Genomic DNA, 17,074 nt, shown 5'->3' with positions numbered 1-17,074 from the left:
TTTTCAATTCCTGTTGTTAGTGCTATTGAAGTTACTCAAGTCAAGACTTCCACATCATGTCCTTGAAGAACTAAGAAAATATTCCCAAAGCAAACCATTCTTCACTCATCTGAAACAAGGAGGAATAATCATACAAATAAAACATTTTTTATGCAACAGTAAAGAAACAAGTCCTTTAATTTACTGGCAACAAAGCTATCTTTATACAGTAAGCCATGCATAACACTAATACCAAAAATAAATAAATAAATAAAACCTCTTATGCAACAAACACCCCTGAAACATGACAGATCCTTCATTAAGTTTCACCAGCTCCTTTTCATTCACTTCTAAGACATTTTGATATTTACGGGCAAATTTGACCTCTGGTTTTATTATAAATGACAGTAATACTGAAAAAAAAAAAGCAAGCTGATATTCTAGTGACTTCACCTATTTCAAACTGAGAAAGGTTAAAATCTAAAAGAATTTGCTTAGGAAGCAAGAGTATTTTTAAATTCTCTTACTAAACTCTGATGTATTGCCATCAAATAAGCCAGTTATGGAAAATCAGAAGAATACCTGCAGAGCAAACCCATATCCTTTGTTAAAAGCAGACAAGTACCAGCATATCTTAAGGAAGAACCTTTTATGTTTTAAGATTATCTCTATTAGAAAGTTTCTTCTTAAACTTCAAAATATTGTTTTTAAATAAACAAAACTCTCCCTGTTGTCTAATTTTTTACATTGAAAATTTGCGTCCAAATCGTTTATAAGAACATCAACAAAATATTTTCCTTTTTAAAAATTTTTAATCACAACTGCTGTAGGAAATGATTCATTATCTATTTAAACTCACAAATAAAGCTTTATGTTCATTTTAATTAAAATTGCCATTTATTACGAGTGTTTAAAATCTGAAATTCAAGCCTCTTTTCTAGACAACTGATTCATATTTCACAATATTTCTTCATTTGAAAGGATGCTTTAAAACATTACCTGCCCTGAAGGAATATACTTTTAATATTCCTTTCATAATTCTTCATTTTCAAAAATTCAGCTATTATTGATAAGGATATCGAAGTTGACAAGACTATGTCAGATGTCAAAAATTATTGGTTCAGTATTTTAAATCTATTAAATACAAAGGTCTACCTCCATAAAAAACCAAAGTTCCTAATTTTAATCTTTGTTTCTTCTCAATCACAATAATGTACACCACATACAATTCCATTTGTATTAGTTAAGGGAGGGAAATTGGGATGGGAGCAAATGAAATATTACCTAACAAACAGTAAACTAAACACTAGCTCTTGTGTGAAATCTTGGGAAGATTTTTATTTTCATCGAAATCTTAATTTACCTTTCATTTTCAAGTTAATCTGCTTATCTCCTTAAGAAGTGGGTTTGTGTCAAATCAGAATCATTCCTTTTCGCACTGCTTTCTCTCTTAATGAACAGTAACCTGATTTATATTGTTCTGCCCGGTTAATGCATGCTTCCTCTCTGGGCCCCTGTTTACATCAAGGTGGAGGGGCACTGCTCTACAAGGGTGTCCATCTTGGGAGGGAAATGAAGTAGTTCACCTACATCATGATTTAAGTTGTCTGCAGGAAAAATGTTACGTGGCTCTTTAGTCCTTCAAGATGATCAGGGGACACAGTATTATAGATCTGATGTAACCTTCCCCATTTCTGAAAGACAGTTAACAAAATTCAGTCTTTCAAACGTATGTCACCTGCTCTGCACCAGACACTGCATACTAGGGAAGAATACAAAGATCTGAGATATGGTATCTGCAGTCTCCAAGGACATTTACAAATAACTAACATGCAGCATGAAATTATAAGTATTCCAAGAGCTGTGAGTTCAGGAAAGATTACATTCAGCTACAACTGGAGCTGGGGAAAGAGAAGAGTTCAGTGATAACTTCATAAAGGATTGCAAACATAGGACAGGGCAGGGACTATTGGCAAGGGGAAAGCAGGGAAAGAAGAACTGCAAGCCTCAGAGTATGTTATAACTTCTCTAGGGCACAGAGCATACTGCAAAAAAGGCTTTGACTTTAGTCAAGATATTTATAATCAAACCTGTTAAACCTAATGCACCAATGTTTTACCTCTGAAATCAATCATTCAGTCTAACCACAAGAAATTAGTGTACAAGGAAAATTAATAAATTGAAGTAAAATTACTAACGGGCACTAGGAAACAACACATGCACACACTCCACACAGAAATAGGAAATCTGTTTCTTCATCACAGTGAGGTGTGGGAGGAATGTTAATTTAAACTACATCTTCGTCAATTTACAACTATCACAGATTTCTTTTAGGCCATCAGTGTAATGCTACGGGGTGATTCCCTAGCATTTTATTCTAAAACCCACAAGTGAGCCGATAATGTGACCAGCTGCAGCTCCCTTCCTGAATTCAGCAGCTCTGGGTGTCCACACACTTGCAGCTCTGTACAACTTCACACAAAAGCCTGGCAATCGGCCAAGAAGACTCCATCATAGTGTATACTCCCCAAGGTTCAAGATTTTCCGTTGAATTCCAATTCCACCATGAAACGACATATACTTTAGCAGACCACAGCGAAATAAAACCAATTCAATTCCCATTTCTAGTTAATAAAATATGCCCCTAAAATGCAATGTATAAAGATATTAAAATATATAATCTACATTTTTAAAGGGCCTTGAATATAATTCCATTCCATTAAGATAATTCTTAAAATTTTCTTTAAGAGTTAGTTTCCTCAGAATCTTACCAACAGCAAGAAAACAATGGCAAACTTGTTATAGCACACAGCGATTTAATTGTATTTCCAAAGTCCTCCATTAAGCAATTCACTCACATTGCTAACTGAAAATCAAGAATCAATGTTCTCAGTATCTGGTACTATAGGATGATGTGACCCATGACAATGTGAGACAGATACTTCAAGAATTATATTAATTTCTGTTGTCTAAAGCAGAAATACAAACACACAGAAACACACAGTTCTGCAAATTACGTAGCCGCATCACTCTAGTATGTAAGTTTCCTGAGGGAAAGGGCGAAAAAAAAAAGAAAACCTGAGGGAAAGGGGAATGCAAACGCTTTAACTGCCTGGCTAATGCTTAACTTTGGTAGGTGTGTTTCACAACAGCAAATAACAATAAACTGAGCACTAACCTTTGTGTAAAAATCTTGGGAAGATTTTCATTTCTACTGAAATCTTCACCTACCTCTAGCTTCTCTCTCTCCAGGTCTGGACATCTTCCACACAAAGGATCACTAAAAACAGTAGTGATCTGAATGAATAACCCTTAAGATGTCTATTCAATAGCCAAAATTTAATGGTGTTGAACCTGTAAAAATGTAAAAGACCCTTTGGGAGGCCGAGGCAGGCGGGTCATGAGGTCAAGAGATTGAGACCATCCTGGCTAACACGGTGAAACCCTGTCTCTACTAAAAATACAAAAAAATTAGCCGGGAGTGGTGGCAGGTGCCTGTAGTCCCAGCTACTCAGGAGGCTGAGGCAGGAGAATGGCTTGAACCCAGGAGGCAGAGCTTGCAGTGAGCCGAGATCGGCCACTGCACTCCAGCCTGGGCGACAGAGCAAGACTGTTTCAAAAAAAAAAAAAAGTAAAAGACCCGGCAAACCACTGACCCCTTCTTCTTCCTTTTGATGGGCACCTTCCTATGATACAATTATCGACTAAGGACAATGTGGAAAGGATTCTCACACCATTTCAGTAGAAAGTAAATTAAAATTGTTATCTGGACTTCTCTAAATCCCCATCTCTACCCAGTAATGCCTTCATGTAACATTCAAGGGCTGTCTGACAATAAAAAATATCTCCAAAGTGATCCTTTAAATGGCTTATATCCCCTCCTTTAATGTCAACAACCTTCTGAATCAAGGGAAAGCTGATTAAAACAAGAATTGTTCATCATAATTTACTAGTCACAGAAAGAAATTTGCTTCACACCAAAGTTAAAACTGCAAAATATACTTTCTGAGCATAACCAAATGGATATGGATCATTAAGCATCACTCACAACCTAAATAACCTAGTTCTAAGTAGTCACAAAAATAGATACCTACTTTGTCATTTATATGAAATAGACATGAATATTATATTACAAAGAGGGAACAGAACCTGTTGCCAACCTCTTTTTAAAGGATACTAAAAAAAAAAAAAAAAAAAAAAAGCACCGGAAGCGGTGGCTCATGCTTGTTAATCCCAGCACTTTGGGAGGCCGAGGCAGGCAAATCACCTGAGGTCAGGAGTACAAGACCAACCTGACCAACATGGTGAAACTCCGTCTCTACTAAAAATACAAAATTAGCTGGGCATGGCGGCACATGCTCGTAATCCCAGCTACTTGGGAGGCTGAGGCAGGAGAGTTGCTTGAACTCGGGAGGCAGACATTGAGGTGAGCCGATATTGCACCATTGCACTCCAGCCTGGGCAGCAAGAGCGAAACTCTGTCTCAAAAAAAAGAAAAAATAGCCTGGAAAGCTACGTACCAAATTCTTGACATTCACCTTTGGGGGAGTAGAAGAGGAGCGTGGAACTGCACTGGGAGAAGGGAGACTGTCAGAATAATTTTTTTTTAAACAAAGCAGTTAAAATTTTTAAGATTATATGACAAAAATGTTAACTGGACCAGGGACAGGAGGAACATGGGTTTGTTGAGTTATTTTGAACATGGGTTATCACATTGTTCTTCAATTTAAAATAACACAAGAAAAAGAAATTATAATAACAAAGAAATAGATCTATTTCCTTGAAGCTAGGATGGATGAGGAACGGGAGGTGGGAGAGAAAAGGAGGCCTAGAAGTTGAAAGGAACAATGCAAAGTAAAATCTGAATGAATAAAGATAGGTGTTCCCAATGGCTCCAGTCCTCCGTGAATCCTAACAGTTGTAAAAGGAGGTAATAGCAGTAGTAACTGGCTTAGAGACTGAGGGAAGGGAGGGGAGGAGAGCACACTTGCACACAGTAAGAAATCTCATTTCCAGAAAATGTTAACTTACCAGTATGTACTGTAGCTACTGCAATCCATACATACTGTGTGCTGAGCTTTATCTTGCTTTTCTGATTTCTTATGGTTGGTTAAGGGTACTTGTGCATCTTCATAATGTTTTTTTGCATGGCCATTCACATACCTTACAAAAACCAAATGAAAATTTACTTTAAATATTGCTTTGGAAATTAAAGGAGTAGGAAATGATGAAATTAAATATTAATCAAATCAAAATAAAGAAATCCTATAACAGCAGTCAATCATGTAGTGATTTATTATACTGAATACTTAAAATATGCTCTTTTTTTTTTTGAGACGGAGTCTCGCTCTGTTGCCCAGGCTGGAGTGCAGTGGCACGATCTTGGCTCACTGCAAGCTCCACCTCCTAGGTTCACACCATTCTCCTGCCTCAGCCTCCCGAGTAGCTGGGACTACAGGCGCCCACCACCACACCCAGCTAATTTTTTTTTTTTGTATTTTTAATAGAGATGGGATTTCATCATGTTAGCCAGGATGGTCTTGATCTCCTGACCTCATGATCCACCCGCCTATGCTCCTTTTTTGCAACCAAATACTATAGTCAACTTTTAATTATATACAAAAGTAGGCTCAGGCAAGGAAAGGCATAATCTATGCAAATTGGTTTCAGTACCATAGATATTATTTATAAACTCCTTTGCTGCTGCTTTCACTATAGCTTTTTTTTTTTTTCTCTCAGACCACTAACCCCCAACTTGGGCTATTAACAAAGACAAGCTCTGTTAAGTAAATTACTCAGCCACTTCCCACAGGGCCATAGACTCTGCTCAAGTTGCTGCTTAACATAAAGTGTGAGAGTCAGAGAAACAGGACAATGTTCCATCTCTCACCAATATAGCTTCCAGTCTTTTATTTGAATGCCTGAATAATCAGCTCCTCTCATATGGAAACATGTTTGTTTAGAAATAATCCAAACAAAACACAAATCACCTTAAGCTTACAAAAACTGCTATTTCTCTACATGGACAAAGATAATCAAAAGTTGATTATGTTCATAAAAACTGTGTAACACATTCCAACTCAGATTTAATATTACAGCAGGCACAATGGAACTGAAATAAGGCTCCATATGCACATGGTGTACACCCAAATCCATCTACACCTTCGTCTAGAGACTGCACAATTCTGTCACTAACCACCAACGTGAAGACCCTTAAGAAGCAACATTTCCCAGTTCCTAGAAAGCAGCCAATGTGTGGAAGGCAAGGCCTACTTGAAAACTCAGTCAAAACAAATGTTGGTTAAATGGTACCAAAATAAACAGATGCAGAGAGTTAGATGACATTTTCATCATGAGGCACCTTAACTGCACCAGGAAAACACTTACCTTGGAGGAAGTAGGAGAGTTACGGTAACTGGGAAGGATCAACTTCAAACCTAGCCCCTCTACCCAGGAAAACTGGGCACATTCAAGGCACTATTAACCTCAACTTGGAATGTGATCACGTTCTTTCTCCATTTTTTCCCTGTACTTTACACTTTTGCATATACCTGAGTCCTCTGTTCATAAAACTGTACTAAAATGAATTTTAGAGTCAAATAATGATTAAGAGGATAAGCTCAAAAACTAGACTGCCTGGATTCAAAATTAGGCTTTATCACATCCTGGCCATGAGAGCTTGGATGAATTATTTAACCTCTCTGTACTTGTTTTCTCATTTGTAAAATGGACGTAATAGTACTTTGTGTCTCATGGGTTGTTAGGTGATTACATAATCCATAGTTCATAACAAATGAATGTTAGCAATCATTTTATTAGCATTCTTCTTTCTGTGCTTAACTACTACTCATTCAGAATCCAAACAACAATTGCTTAGAAGGCGGGCACATTTAGCACATATTTCAAGATAACATGTAACTGTATAGGTCAAGAAACGCTATTTAATAAAATGTAAGGCTGGGTGCAGTGGCTCACGCCTGTAATCTCAACACTTTGGGAGGCTAAGGCAGGCAGATCACTTGAGGTCAGGAGTTTGAAACTTGCCTGGCCAACATGGCGAAACCCCATCTCTACTAAAAATACAACAATTAGCCATGGTTGGTGGCACATGCCTGTAATCCCACTACTTGGGAGGCTGACGCATGAGAATCACTTGAACCCAGGAGGCAGAGGTTGCAGTGAGCCGAGATCACCCCACTCCACTGCAGCCTGGGTGACAGAGTGAGACTCTGTCCAATAAATAAATAAATAAATAAATAAAAGGCAAACTCTAAGGTATCATATAGGTTCAATACTTAATCATCTTAATCACCTATTGTTATTGTATATATTTATAATACTAAACCATGAAAAACAACAGTAATTCATTGCTACAGTAATAATACTGAATAAGCACATTACCACTTGCACATTTTTGAGAACTCATCATCTTTACATAGTCCATTTAACTACAATGCTGTAGTTTCTAAATGTACTAGATGTTTAAATAGTTGCGGTGCATATCAGAGATAAACTAAGAAGTATGAATACTGATATTAAGATTAGCAATGTTTTGCCTGATACCTAAATATATTAGTTGAAGAGGTTAACAGTTTTGTATAAACTAGCTAACAGGAAATTAAATATTTCCCTCATCTAGTTTTGGATTTTAACTAGACATTTTGGTCTACAGCACAAGAGGAAAAATTTCACTACATATGTCACAAATTTCCAATAACAATCACAAAAATTTGAAAAATAACTTAAATGGGATGGTGTCATGAAGACCAGCAGAATTTATAACCCATATATGCTATTGATAAACTATGTTTCCTAGTGGGAAGAATATTCACTTTACGATTTCCCTAAAGACAAGCAGTCTAAAATTACCAAAAAATCAATAAATTTGGCAATCAACACCTGGGATTACATGATAAAAGAATATTAACCAATCAGCTATGTAAAATGGAGATCCAAATTCAGGCTATTCTGAATTTTCTGTTTAATCTACTTCATCACATTTCTCCAAAACTATGTCAAATTTCTAAATTTAAGCTTGTTTGCAATTGACAACAGTCCACCTGCAGAGGCTAGAAATTTTTCCATTTATTTTTCCAAAACCTATTTTAGTTTGTTGTTTAAGAACATTAATCTCTAATTTTTGAGTTTGTCAGGTCTTTTGATTGGCACATGACCATCAAGATTTAGGTTGTAGAGCACTACGAGACTTCTGGAGAACAGAACTACATAAATTTTATTGCATTATAATTCTCACCTCTCAAAATCTAGGAGAGGAATCTGTCTCTTCAACTGCAGAATTTAAGTGCTTCTACTTTTCTTCTTTTTTTAAAAAAAGTTATCTGTACAAAGTATTTTCAGGTTCCCCAAATCCTAGAGATTTCAAAACCACAACAGCCACAATTAAGAAATGCAGTTAACATTTTCCAAAGGTACTCTTAAGTGCACATGGAAAAAATACTCAATTCCAGGACTCAAAATGTGAAAAATCAAAACTTCACTGAACAAAGAAAGATGCTCTCTTCATGCAATGAGGATTTAAAAATAACAATGGGGAAATATTCTGGATAAATACAATATAGATTTCAGCCTATGGGACTCAGTATGATTTCTCATTTCCTTACTACTAAGCTATTAACTTCTAAAGTAAATTCAAAGTAGATTTTCTAAGCTAGAAGAGCAGTGGAAATAAATGTGCTGCTACCAGGCAAAAAACCACAGACAATATTTACTTGAGTTTGTGCTAGAAGAGTTACTATTTAAATAATATTATTTTGAGGCCAAGAACTGGGAAGAAATGCTCAGGTTTAAACTGGGGTGGGGTGAGGTAGAAGATGTTGTCCATAGAAAGTAGTATTTTAATGGAACAATGAAACATTTGGTATATCTTAGGAATTAATAATGAACTCCACAATGAGATCATTTTCAAAAGGAATTCGTTTATCTGTAAATATTTTAAGGGTTTTTTTCTTTCCCAGAAGAATGATATCATACCTGGGATTTGATACAAAAGTCAGTAGAGGTGGGGATGGGGTAGGTAATAGGTGAAAAAGGATTGCCACGTGTTGGTAATTGCTGGGTGAATGGGACATGGGGTTCAATTATACCATCTCTATGTTTGTGTGTGCTTATATTTTACCCTAATAAAAGGTTTAAAAAACAACCATTAGGTAAATTTGTACTTCAAGAATTCCCTTAGCTCATCTTTCCACTCAAATATTATTAGCAGATTGTCTTGGTCATCAAACTAATTCTTCTGAGTATCAATACGAAGAGTTTTTCTCCCCTAGATGTTTTCCCCAGTTGTATCACAGAACAAAGGGATTCAACTGGAGAAGGAAGCCCTACAGAGAATTATGCATTATGATTAACAATGGTACTAAATCCAAATCAATAAAACTCTGACATAAAGCTTAAAGACAAATTTTAAAAAGCAAATAGGTCAGTGAAGTAATAAGTATGTCACCTACCTTCCACAGTGGACACTTGAACAAGTCAAACAGACCCAAGGGCTTTTGTTGGACCGGCACACTAATAAAAAGAAAAATACACAATATACCAATTGTATCATGTTATTTCCCAATTTCTCCCCATTTTCCTGTGATTAAGTTATAAATTCCATGGCTATGTAGGAATGCTGAAGTTGCAAATCCGTGCTTTGTGAATGCATTTACACAAAATGGCTGCCTAATTAAGTTATACTGAAAAGAATTTAAATGCATGTCCACAACAGCGGCTCATTTTAATTGCTGACTCAACCCAAATAGCTTAACCACGTTAAACACATATACACTTGTCTCCTTTATTACTTATTCCCTTTCGCTACAGTCTCTGATAAGTTAACGACAGTCTATTTTCCTATTAAAAAACTTTTTTTAAGTCTAGTCATTTAATCACATGTCTTTGCCATGTAGGTCATAGACCACTACAAATGACAATTCTTTCAGTTTATTTACTAAGAGGCACAACATAAGGTTACAATTAGGAAATCTAAGCCTAGTTTTCCCAAAGTAATTCTTAGTTGCATAAAATATATGACAACTGCACATAATTCTTGCTGATGGTATAATCAAGACATTAATGATTTTAGTTGATGTATTATAGTGGTGGGGAAGGCAAGAAGGTATGGAAATGAAATATTAAAATTTTGCTTGCTGTCCACTCATTCATTTTTAATAAGTCCTATATAAGTAACAATGATATTTAAAAGGGAGGGATATCAAAATCACCTGGAAAGCTTTTTGAAAACACCTATGTTCTACTCAAGGTTATCTACATTGGTGTGGGGAAGGAAGTACAAAGAACATGTATATTTTGCGCAAAGTAGCTTCCCAGGTGACTTCCTAATACAGCCCCTTGGGAGCCACTAGTCAGCCTCCTAGAGGCACGGGAGGAGCACTGCAGCACAACCACACAGGATCATAGTAACCACCTAGCACGTTGTAGATGCTCAATAAATATTTGTGGAAGAGAAAGTTTAAATTTCTTAGTTTAGGATACCCATCTCTTCCAAGATCTGATCTCTACCTACATTTCTCTTGCCCAATCCCGTATCACAACAGGCCTTTCTCACTGTTAAAAAAAAAAAATTAACCGAAACTGGAAATAAGGTGAATGGAGAACTGTAAGCACTTTCAGCATACACTGAAACACTGTTTAATAGCTCCTCCCAAAGATAGTTAATTATAGTACCACTGACCTGCTTACTTGACTAGGACCCAAATTCTATGAAATTACAGGTAATGGAGTTTTTACATAATTTCTGTCCAGCAGACTCCAAAGGTTACAATTATACTACCCTGTAGGATATTAACCAGTTTTGTATCTAACCTAGCAATTTTATTTCAATGTTTTTTTCTTCACTGTCTATACACACTCAGTTCCCAAATACTCTTGGAGCCAGCTTTACCATCTTACTACTGGTTCCCTCATTAATGAGTTAAATAAATCTTTGACTATGTTCATCCTATATTTGCATGAGAGGAGGGCACAGGAGGTGAGAATAGGAGAGCACAGTGATTACTGCCTGAGGGACTCTACAGTTTGGCCAGTACAGAACTTTAGTTTTGAACATGAAAGCTTTGAGTGGTGAAATCCCCTTCTAGTTGCCAAAGGCCTTCCCTTTTCTTAGTGCATTCACATATTTACATTCAGTATCAGGGCCATCCTTGAAGGCACTGAAGGCATTTTTTACTCAACTGGGTCTAATTTTGTTACATGTGCACGTAAACCACATGACAGAAAGGTGTGGAAGAATACCTACCAAACTGCTAAAACAACTCTGTTAGGCAGGTACTTGGGAAGACTTATTGTGAGGGAGACTGCTGGCTTTTTATTTGTACTCCCCTATGGTGTTTGCCTTACAGCAATGAGAATATGATGTTTTTACAGTTTGAAGAGAAAGCCCAATAAAATGTATCTTACAAAATAAAAAGTAAACTAGTACACAGCTTACTTGAACAGCTATTCATGGTTTGAGGTATGATTTGGAGTACTGAGATATTATGAATATTTTGTTTCTCCAGTAAAGCTTTTTTCTCTTAGTAAATATTAAGAACTTTGGGGTCAGGTGCACTGGTACGTGCCTGTAGTCCCAACACTTTGGGAGGCCGAGGCAGGCAGATTGCTTGAGTCCAGGAGTTCGAGACCAGCTTTGGTAAAATGGTGAAACTCCATCTCTACAAAAAATACAAAAATTAGCCGGGTGTGGTGGCACGTGCCTACAGTCTCAGCCACGTGGGAGGATCAATTGAGCCCAGGAATGTGCAGCTGCAGTGAGATATGATTGCACTACTGCACTCTAGTTTGGGTGACAGAGCAAACTGTGCCTCAGGGAAAAAAAAAAAAAAAAAAAAAAGATGGATGTAAGGAATGAAGGAAGGAAGGAAGGGAGGGAAGGAGGGAGGGAGGAAGGGAGGGAGGGAAGGAAGGATGACTGTAACTCAAATCTGGGAGAAAAAAACTCTTATAGGTTAATATTATCCTGAAATAATTATGTTACAATAGTAAGTTTAGGCCCAAGGTTGTGTTTTTGTTTTGTTTTGAGAAAGGGTCTCACTCTGTCGCCCAGGCTGGAGTGCAGTGGCATGATCACAGCTCACTACAACCTCTGCCTCCCAGGCTCAATTGATCCTCCCACCTCAGCCTCCAGAGTAGCAGGGACTACAGGCATCTGCCACCACGCCTGGCTAATTTTCTGTTTTTCTTTTTGGTAGAGACAGGGTCTCACTATGTTGCCTAGACTGGTCTTGAATCCCTTAGCTCAAGCAATCCTCCCTGCCTCAGCCTCCCAAAGTGCCCAGATTATAGGTATGAGCCTCTGCACCTGGCCTAGGCCCAAGTTTTTAACTACCCAGGATATTTTTTTAATTATGGAGGATTTTTGTCCCTCCTTTGTATGAGGAAAAAGAAATCCGGAGCAGAATCCCTGTGACTTTGCTTTGGGTATGTTTCCTACCAAGTGTTCCTTTCTTCCTCACTTTAGGGTTGTAAACCTACACACAGTACACACAATTTGGTGATCTCCTTTTCCCCACTTAAGGTGCATGAACACATTTCTTCATGTTCCTGCATTCAGAACAGGGTATTATAAAGCTAGTCTTATAATATCAACTATCTCACAAGGCTTTAATTTTTTTTAATTTCTCAATTCAATAACACATTTTAAAAAACCAAAAAACTCTAAGACTGAGGGGGTCAAGAGAATGGGAAGTAACTGTTTAATTGGTATAGAGTTTATTTTGGGGTTATGAAAACGTTTCGGAACTAGATAGAGATGGTACTTGTAAAACAATTGTGGATGTACTAAACGCCACTGAATTGTTCACTTTAAGATGGTTAACTTTATGTTATGTGAATTGTGCATCAATTAGACAGACAGATACGTAATGATAAGGAGAGAAAGTAAAAGGGAATAAAGTACTGACTTCCAAAATCATTGGAAACAAGCGACTGTGGACTGTGCCTTTTAATATATCTCCAAAAAAAAAAAAAAAAAAACCACTTTACTACCTGCCAAGTGTAGTGGTGATTGCATCTGTAGTCCCAGCTACTTGGGAGGCTGAGGCAGAAGAATCACTTGAGCCTAGAGTTCGAGGCCAGCCTGGGCAACATACAGTACTCTCTGAGGGCATAATACAGTCACACCAGATAAACATTTGAAGGCTAGAAAGATACAGAGGATAGGGTATTATGAGGGATTCTGAAGCCAATAAATGGCATTGCTTTGGGGAATATTCACTCTGTTTATACATGCTTCATCCAAATTAAGAACCTTTAATGTACCCAGGACAAATATAAAATAGACTGAAAAACACTGGCTTTAAATTAAACTCTCAATTATTGTTAAGGAGAGAACAGGTAATTGTACAAATAAAAGAATACTACAGATAATCTTAAAACCATTTATTTTAATCACCTTTAGGGGGACTATCTTATTATAAAAGGTAGTTTCAATTTATAGATAGATGAGATTCAAAAGTTTACCTGCAGGATAAACACATTTCCCATGGAAACAGTATTAAAGGTTTCCAGGGTCGTCTGTAAAGCCCTAAATGAAACATAATATAGCTGAAATACTCATATACACATACATACTTATACCCACACAATAAAACCACACAGTAATAAAAATATTTTTAGGCTCTGAATATAGTATCTATTTAGCAAAACATAAAAATGTTAAACCAAAGTGTTTATTTTTTTAATCTTAAATGCTGGTACATGAGAGAAAGGGTGATAAGGATAGACACTTGTGAAGGCTTAAAAAGTTAAATCTGGGAATTTATAAGGGCTCTTTAATACATCCAATTACACTTCAAGGTGATGTCAGGGAAAAGGAAGCCATGCAATTTATTTCTCACACTTGGCCATAGCGGTGTGACTGGGAGTCTCATAAGTGAAACTCATCTTTTACTCAGATTGTAAAATTTCCTCAAACCAAGATACCTCGTCCTCCAGCAAATTTCTTCGGTTTACTTGGATTCTTCCAACTCTGACTGCAGTGTCTCACTTCTCAGTCCAGAGGCTGGCACTAACTAGGCTCCTTTCACTGCCTCCTCTTCAGCTATGGCTGCAGAATCTTCCTCTGTCCCTGTTCTCACCTCAGCCTCAAGCTCTTCAAGATGGCAGGAGGGCCCCTATGCATGGAGGAGATGAAGAAGCTCTATCCTCTCCTGAGCTAGAGCCATTCTCCAGAAGGTAGAAGCTATCACATATGCTGGGCCATGGAGAGGGTGGGAAGAGCCCCAGCCTCTAAAACATGTCTCAGACTCAAGTCTTCCTCCTAAAACCACTTAAACATTTAACTCTCCTGAAAACCAGATGAGAACCGAAGGCACACAAAGGCATCTAAGTGACCTAGAGGCCAAAAGTGGTTTAGTCTGTGCCATACGGAAGGGCAGATGGCCCTTTATCAAGAGACCCCGGAGCAGAAACCAGGGAGTTCTGTGCCTATAGAGGCCTAATTAATCCATGCATCTTTTCAGGTTGTGTTCACAAGAAAAGGAGTTCTTAAAACAAAAGCACATTGACACTGAATATGTTATTTCTACATAGCCACTGATCTTCAATATCCTGTTAGTATGCATACAGAGAATCTCATAATAGAGGATATTTGATATTCGAGGCCTACCAACAAGTCTGGAATTCTAAATTTTTGGACAAAACATCATACATGACCGCTTATGACACAACTTCATCACTGTCTCTACACAGAATAGTTTAAGCACATGGCACTGACAGGTAAGCCATTTATAGTGCATCCATTATTCACAGCTGTTTCAATTGGGAGAGAAGGCTCTTTTTCTTCTCAAGAATTCAGAAGGATGAGGATCAGATGACCGGGATTCTAGTTCTGGCTCTACCATTATTAGCTACAGAAGAGAGAACATCACTACCATTCTGGGTCTATTTCCTTAGTGTAAAATGAAGAGTAGGTGATGATCATGTTCCCTCTAAATTATAAAATTATTCAAAGAACATGCTGGGCACAGTGGCTCACACCTGTAATCCCAGCACTTTGGGAGGCCAAGGTGGGAGGATTGCTTGAGCCCAGGAGTTCAAGACCAGCCCGGGCAACACAGGGAAACCCCATATCTACTAAAAATAAAAAAAGATTAGGCAGGCATGGTGGTGCACACCTGTGGTCCCTGCTGCTCCGGAGGCTGAGGCGGGAGAATCCCGTGAGCCCAGGAAGTCAAGGCTGCAGTGAGTCGAGATCACACCACTGCACTCCAGCCTGGGTGACAAAGCAAGACCCTGTCTCAAAGTAAAATAATTTAAAGAACATAAGGACTGGCAAAAGTTAGATGAAACAATCATATCATCCTCCCCCATAAATAAAATCCTTCCAACTCTACTTTCTGCCTAAGTCTCTTAAAAGGCTTAACAAAAAGATTAACTGCTAATGTAGTATAATTTTCTAAACCAATGGTTTTCAAGTTTTTTCTTGCCTCCCATCATCCCTGAGACACAAACACATTGCCCATCAGTAACAGCAACTCACTGCAACAAGGGTGTGGGAAGTACGTGGAATCACTGTTCAAGATCATTACAGACAAACATGCTGCTACAACAGTGAAACTCAAAAACCACCCCCCTACACAATTTTTAAAGTGCAACACTCTAAAAATATTAGCAACCCATAAGGAAACATCTAGGATATGTTTTTTAAGCAAGTTCATTTTCATTTAGTTAACATTTATATAGTACATACTGTGTGCTATATACAGGTGCTAATTAATCTTCTACAATCCAATGAGGTACAGACCATCATTTGGTCTGTTTTACAGAAGAGGAAACTGAGGCACAGAGCAGTAATGTAACTTGCTAAATTACTAAGTGATAGGGCTGGAAATTAAACTCATAGAGTGTTTCAAGGCACTGACTGTTGCAAAGCAGTCGTCCAGGAAACTAAAACTTTTGTTTTAAAAAGATAACATGCTATGTGTTTCTGAGTCATGTATGTATTACATAACTGCATATAAATTTTTTAAAGACTGGAAGTAGCTGTTATCAGCTATGTAAAAGGAATGACATGGGGACAGGAGCCACTATACTGTTAAAAGTTTTTCAAACAGCATTATTTCTTTTATAATAAAAATTAAATTTAAAGTGTTTTAAATTTAAAGATACTGGTATTATAAAGTCCTAATAAAATGAACTTATTCTAAATTTTCAAGCATGAGTGGAAAGTTAAATCAAAATCCAAGATTATAGCTCTATGGATTTGTAAAATTATAATCAATGAAAATTTTGAAATTTTGCAGCAGTTATTAAAACACACACATACACCATGAAAGTATCAATAGTAAAACTGTTATTCCTCTTAAAACTGGAGGATAGGGCAGTATCATCATAAAAATTCTATAAACATTCCAGTACATATAAGTAAAAATATATTCCAGATGGACCTAACTTACCTTCCAAATGAAACATTTTTAGATGCTTAAAAGCAAGACATAAAATCTTCTGTACACTATAAATCCTCTCTGAACTGCATGTTCACAAGCCTATTCTATGCTGAAATTTCAGAAGTCTCTTCTATCTATAACTTGAGTCCCTTGAAATTATTAGGGGGAGGAGTTGGTGAAGTCACAAAGAGAGAGCAAGAACTGAGCCATAATGTAATCCAGAAAAGAAGGAATCAAGCTACATGAAGCAACTGCCAAGGTACCCAGGCAGCCCGAGTGCAGCCAAAATCAGTGTCTGATGTCTCCCCAGCCCCAACAATGCTGCTCATTCTGAAAGAGGATGGTTAGGTTCCCAGGGAACAGGGCAACAGGAGAGTTCTCGTAAAGGGCAACAGGAGATACTTAGGGTCAAAGGGGTGACCAATACAGAGCTTGGGAAGCCAACCAGAGGTCCTGATACTGGGGAGGAGACCAGGCATGAGCACCAAATCCAAAGTGGTCAGAAGTGGCCGCCTGGGACTCAAGGCCAAGATCACAGAACCAAGACTTCAGGTCCAAGGCAGGAAAAATAAAATTATGAAGCAAAGTTTATCTTGGTTGCCTTTCCACTTTCCCATGAAAAATTTTTCCACTTTCCTCCTTCTGGGGGCTCCCTTTTGCCTCTATCCCTTTCTTATTCCTGACAA

At 37.6% G+C, this 17,074-nt stretch overlaps 1 protein-coding gene across 6 annotated transcripts in view; it reads right to left on the bottom strand.

Annotated features, from left to right (window-relative positions):
- USP3 (ubiquitin specific peptidase 3) overlaps nt 1–17,074 on the bottom strand; it is an 86,851-nt gene that overhangs the window by 48,950 nt on the left and 20,827 nt on the right. Inside the window, exons 1-5 of one of the 6 annotated variants that reach the window (XM_034938895.3) lie at nt 15,117–15,515; nt 13,924–14,114; nt 12,988–13,140; nt 9,447–9,507; nt 5,011–5,142 (exon numbers count right to left, since the gene is read on the bottom strand). In XM_034938895.3, the coding sequence (XP_034794786.1) occupies nt 5,011–5,142; nt 9,447–9,507; nt 12,988–13,012 (218 nt within the window). In that variant the 5' untranslated portion in view covers nt 13,013–13,140; nt 13,924–14,114; nt 15,117–15,515. Of the gene's footprint in view, nt 1–5,010; nt 5,143–8,233; nt 8,350–9,446; nt 9,508–12,987; nt 13,141–13,461; nt 13,526–13,923; nt 14,990–15,116; nt 15,516–17,074 lie in introns of those variants that run through there. The other 5 variants (XM_055098217.2, XM_063596703.1, XM_034938894.3 and 2 more) reach the window with 5 other exon arrangements.

Source organism: Pan paniscus, chromosome 16 (genome assembly GCF_029289425.2).
Source record: "Pan paniscus chromosome 16, NHGRI_mPanPan1-v2.0_pri, whole genome shotgun sequence".
Classification (NCBI taxonomy): Eukaryota; Metazoa; Chordata; class Mammalia; order Primates; family Hominidae; genus Pan; species Pan paniscus.
The sequence above is the reverse complement of the archived record's forward strand: the minus strand, read 5'-3'. Positions and strand labels throughout refer to the sequence as shown.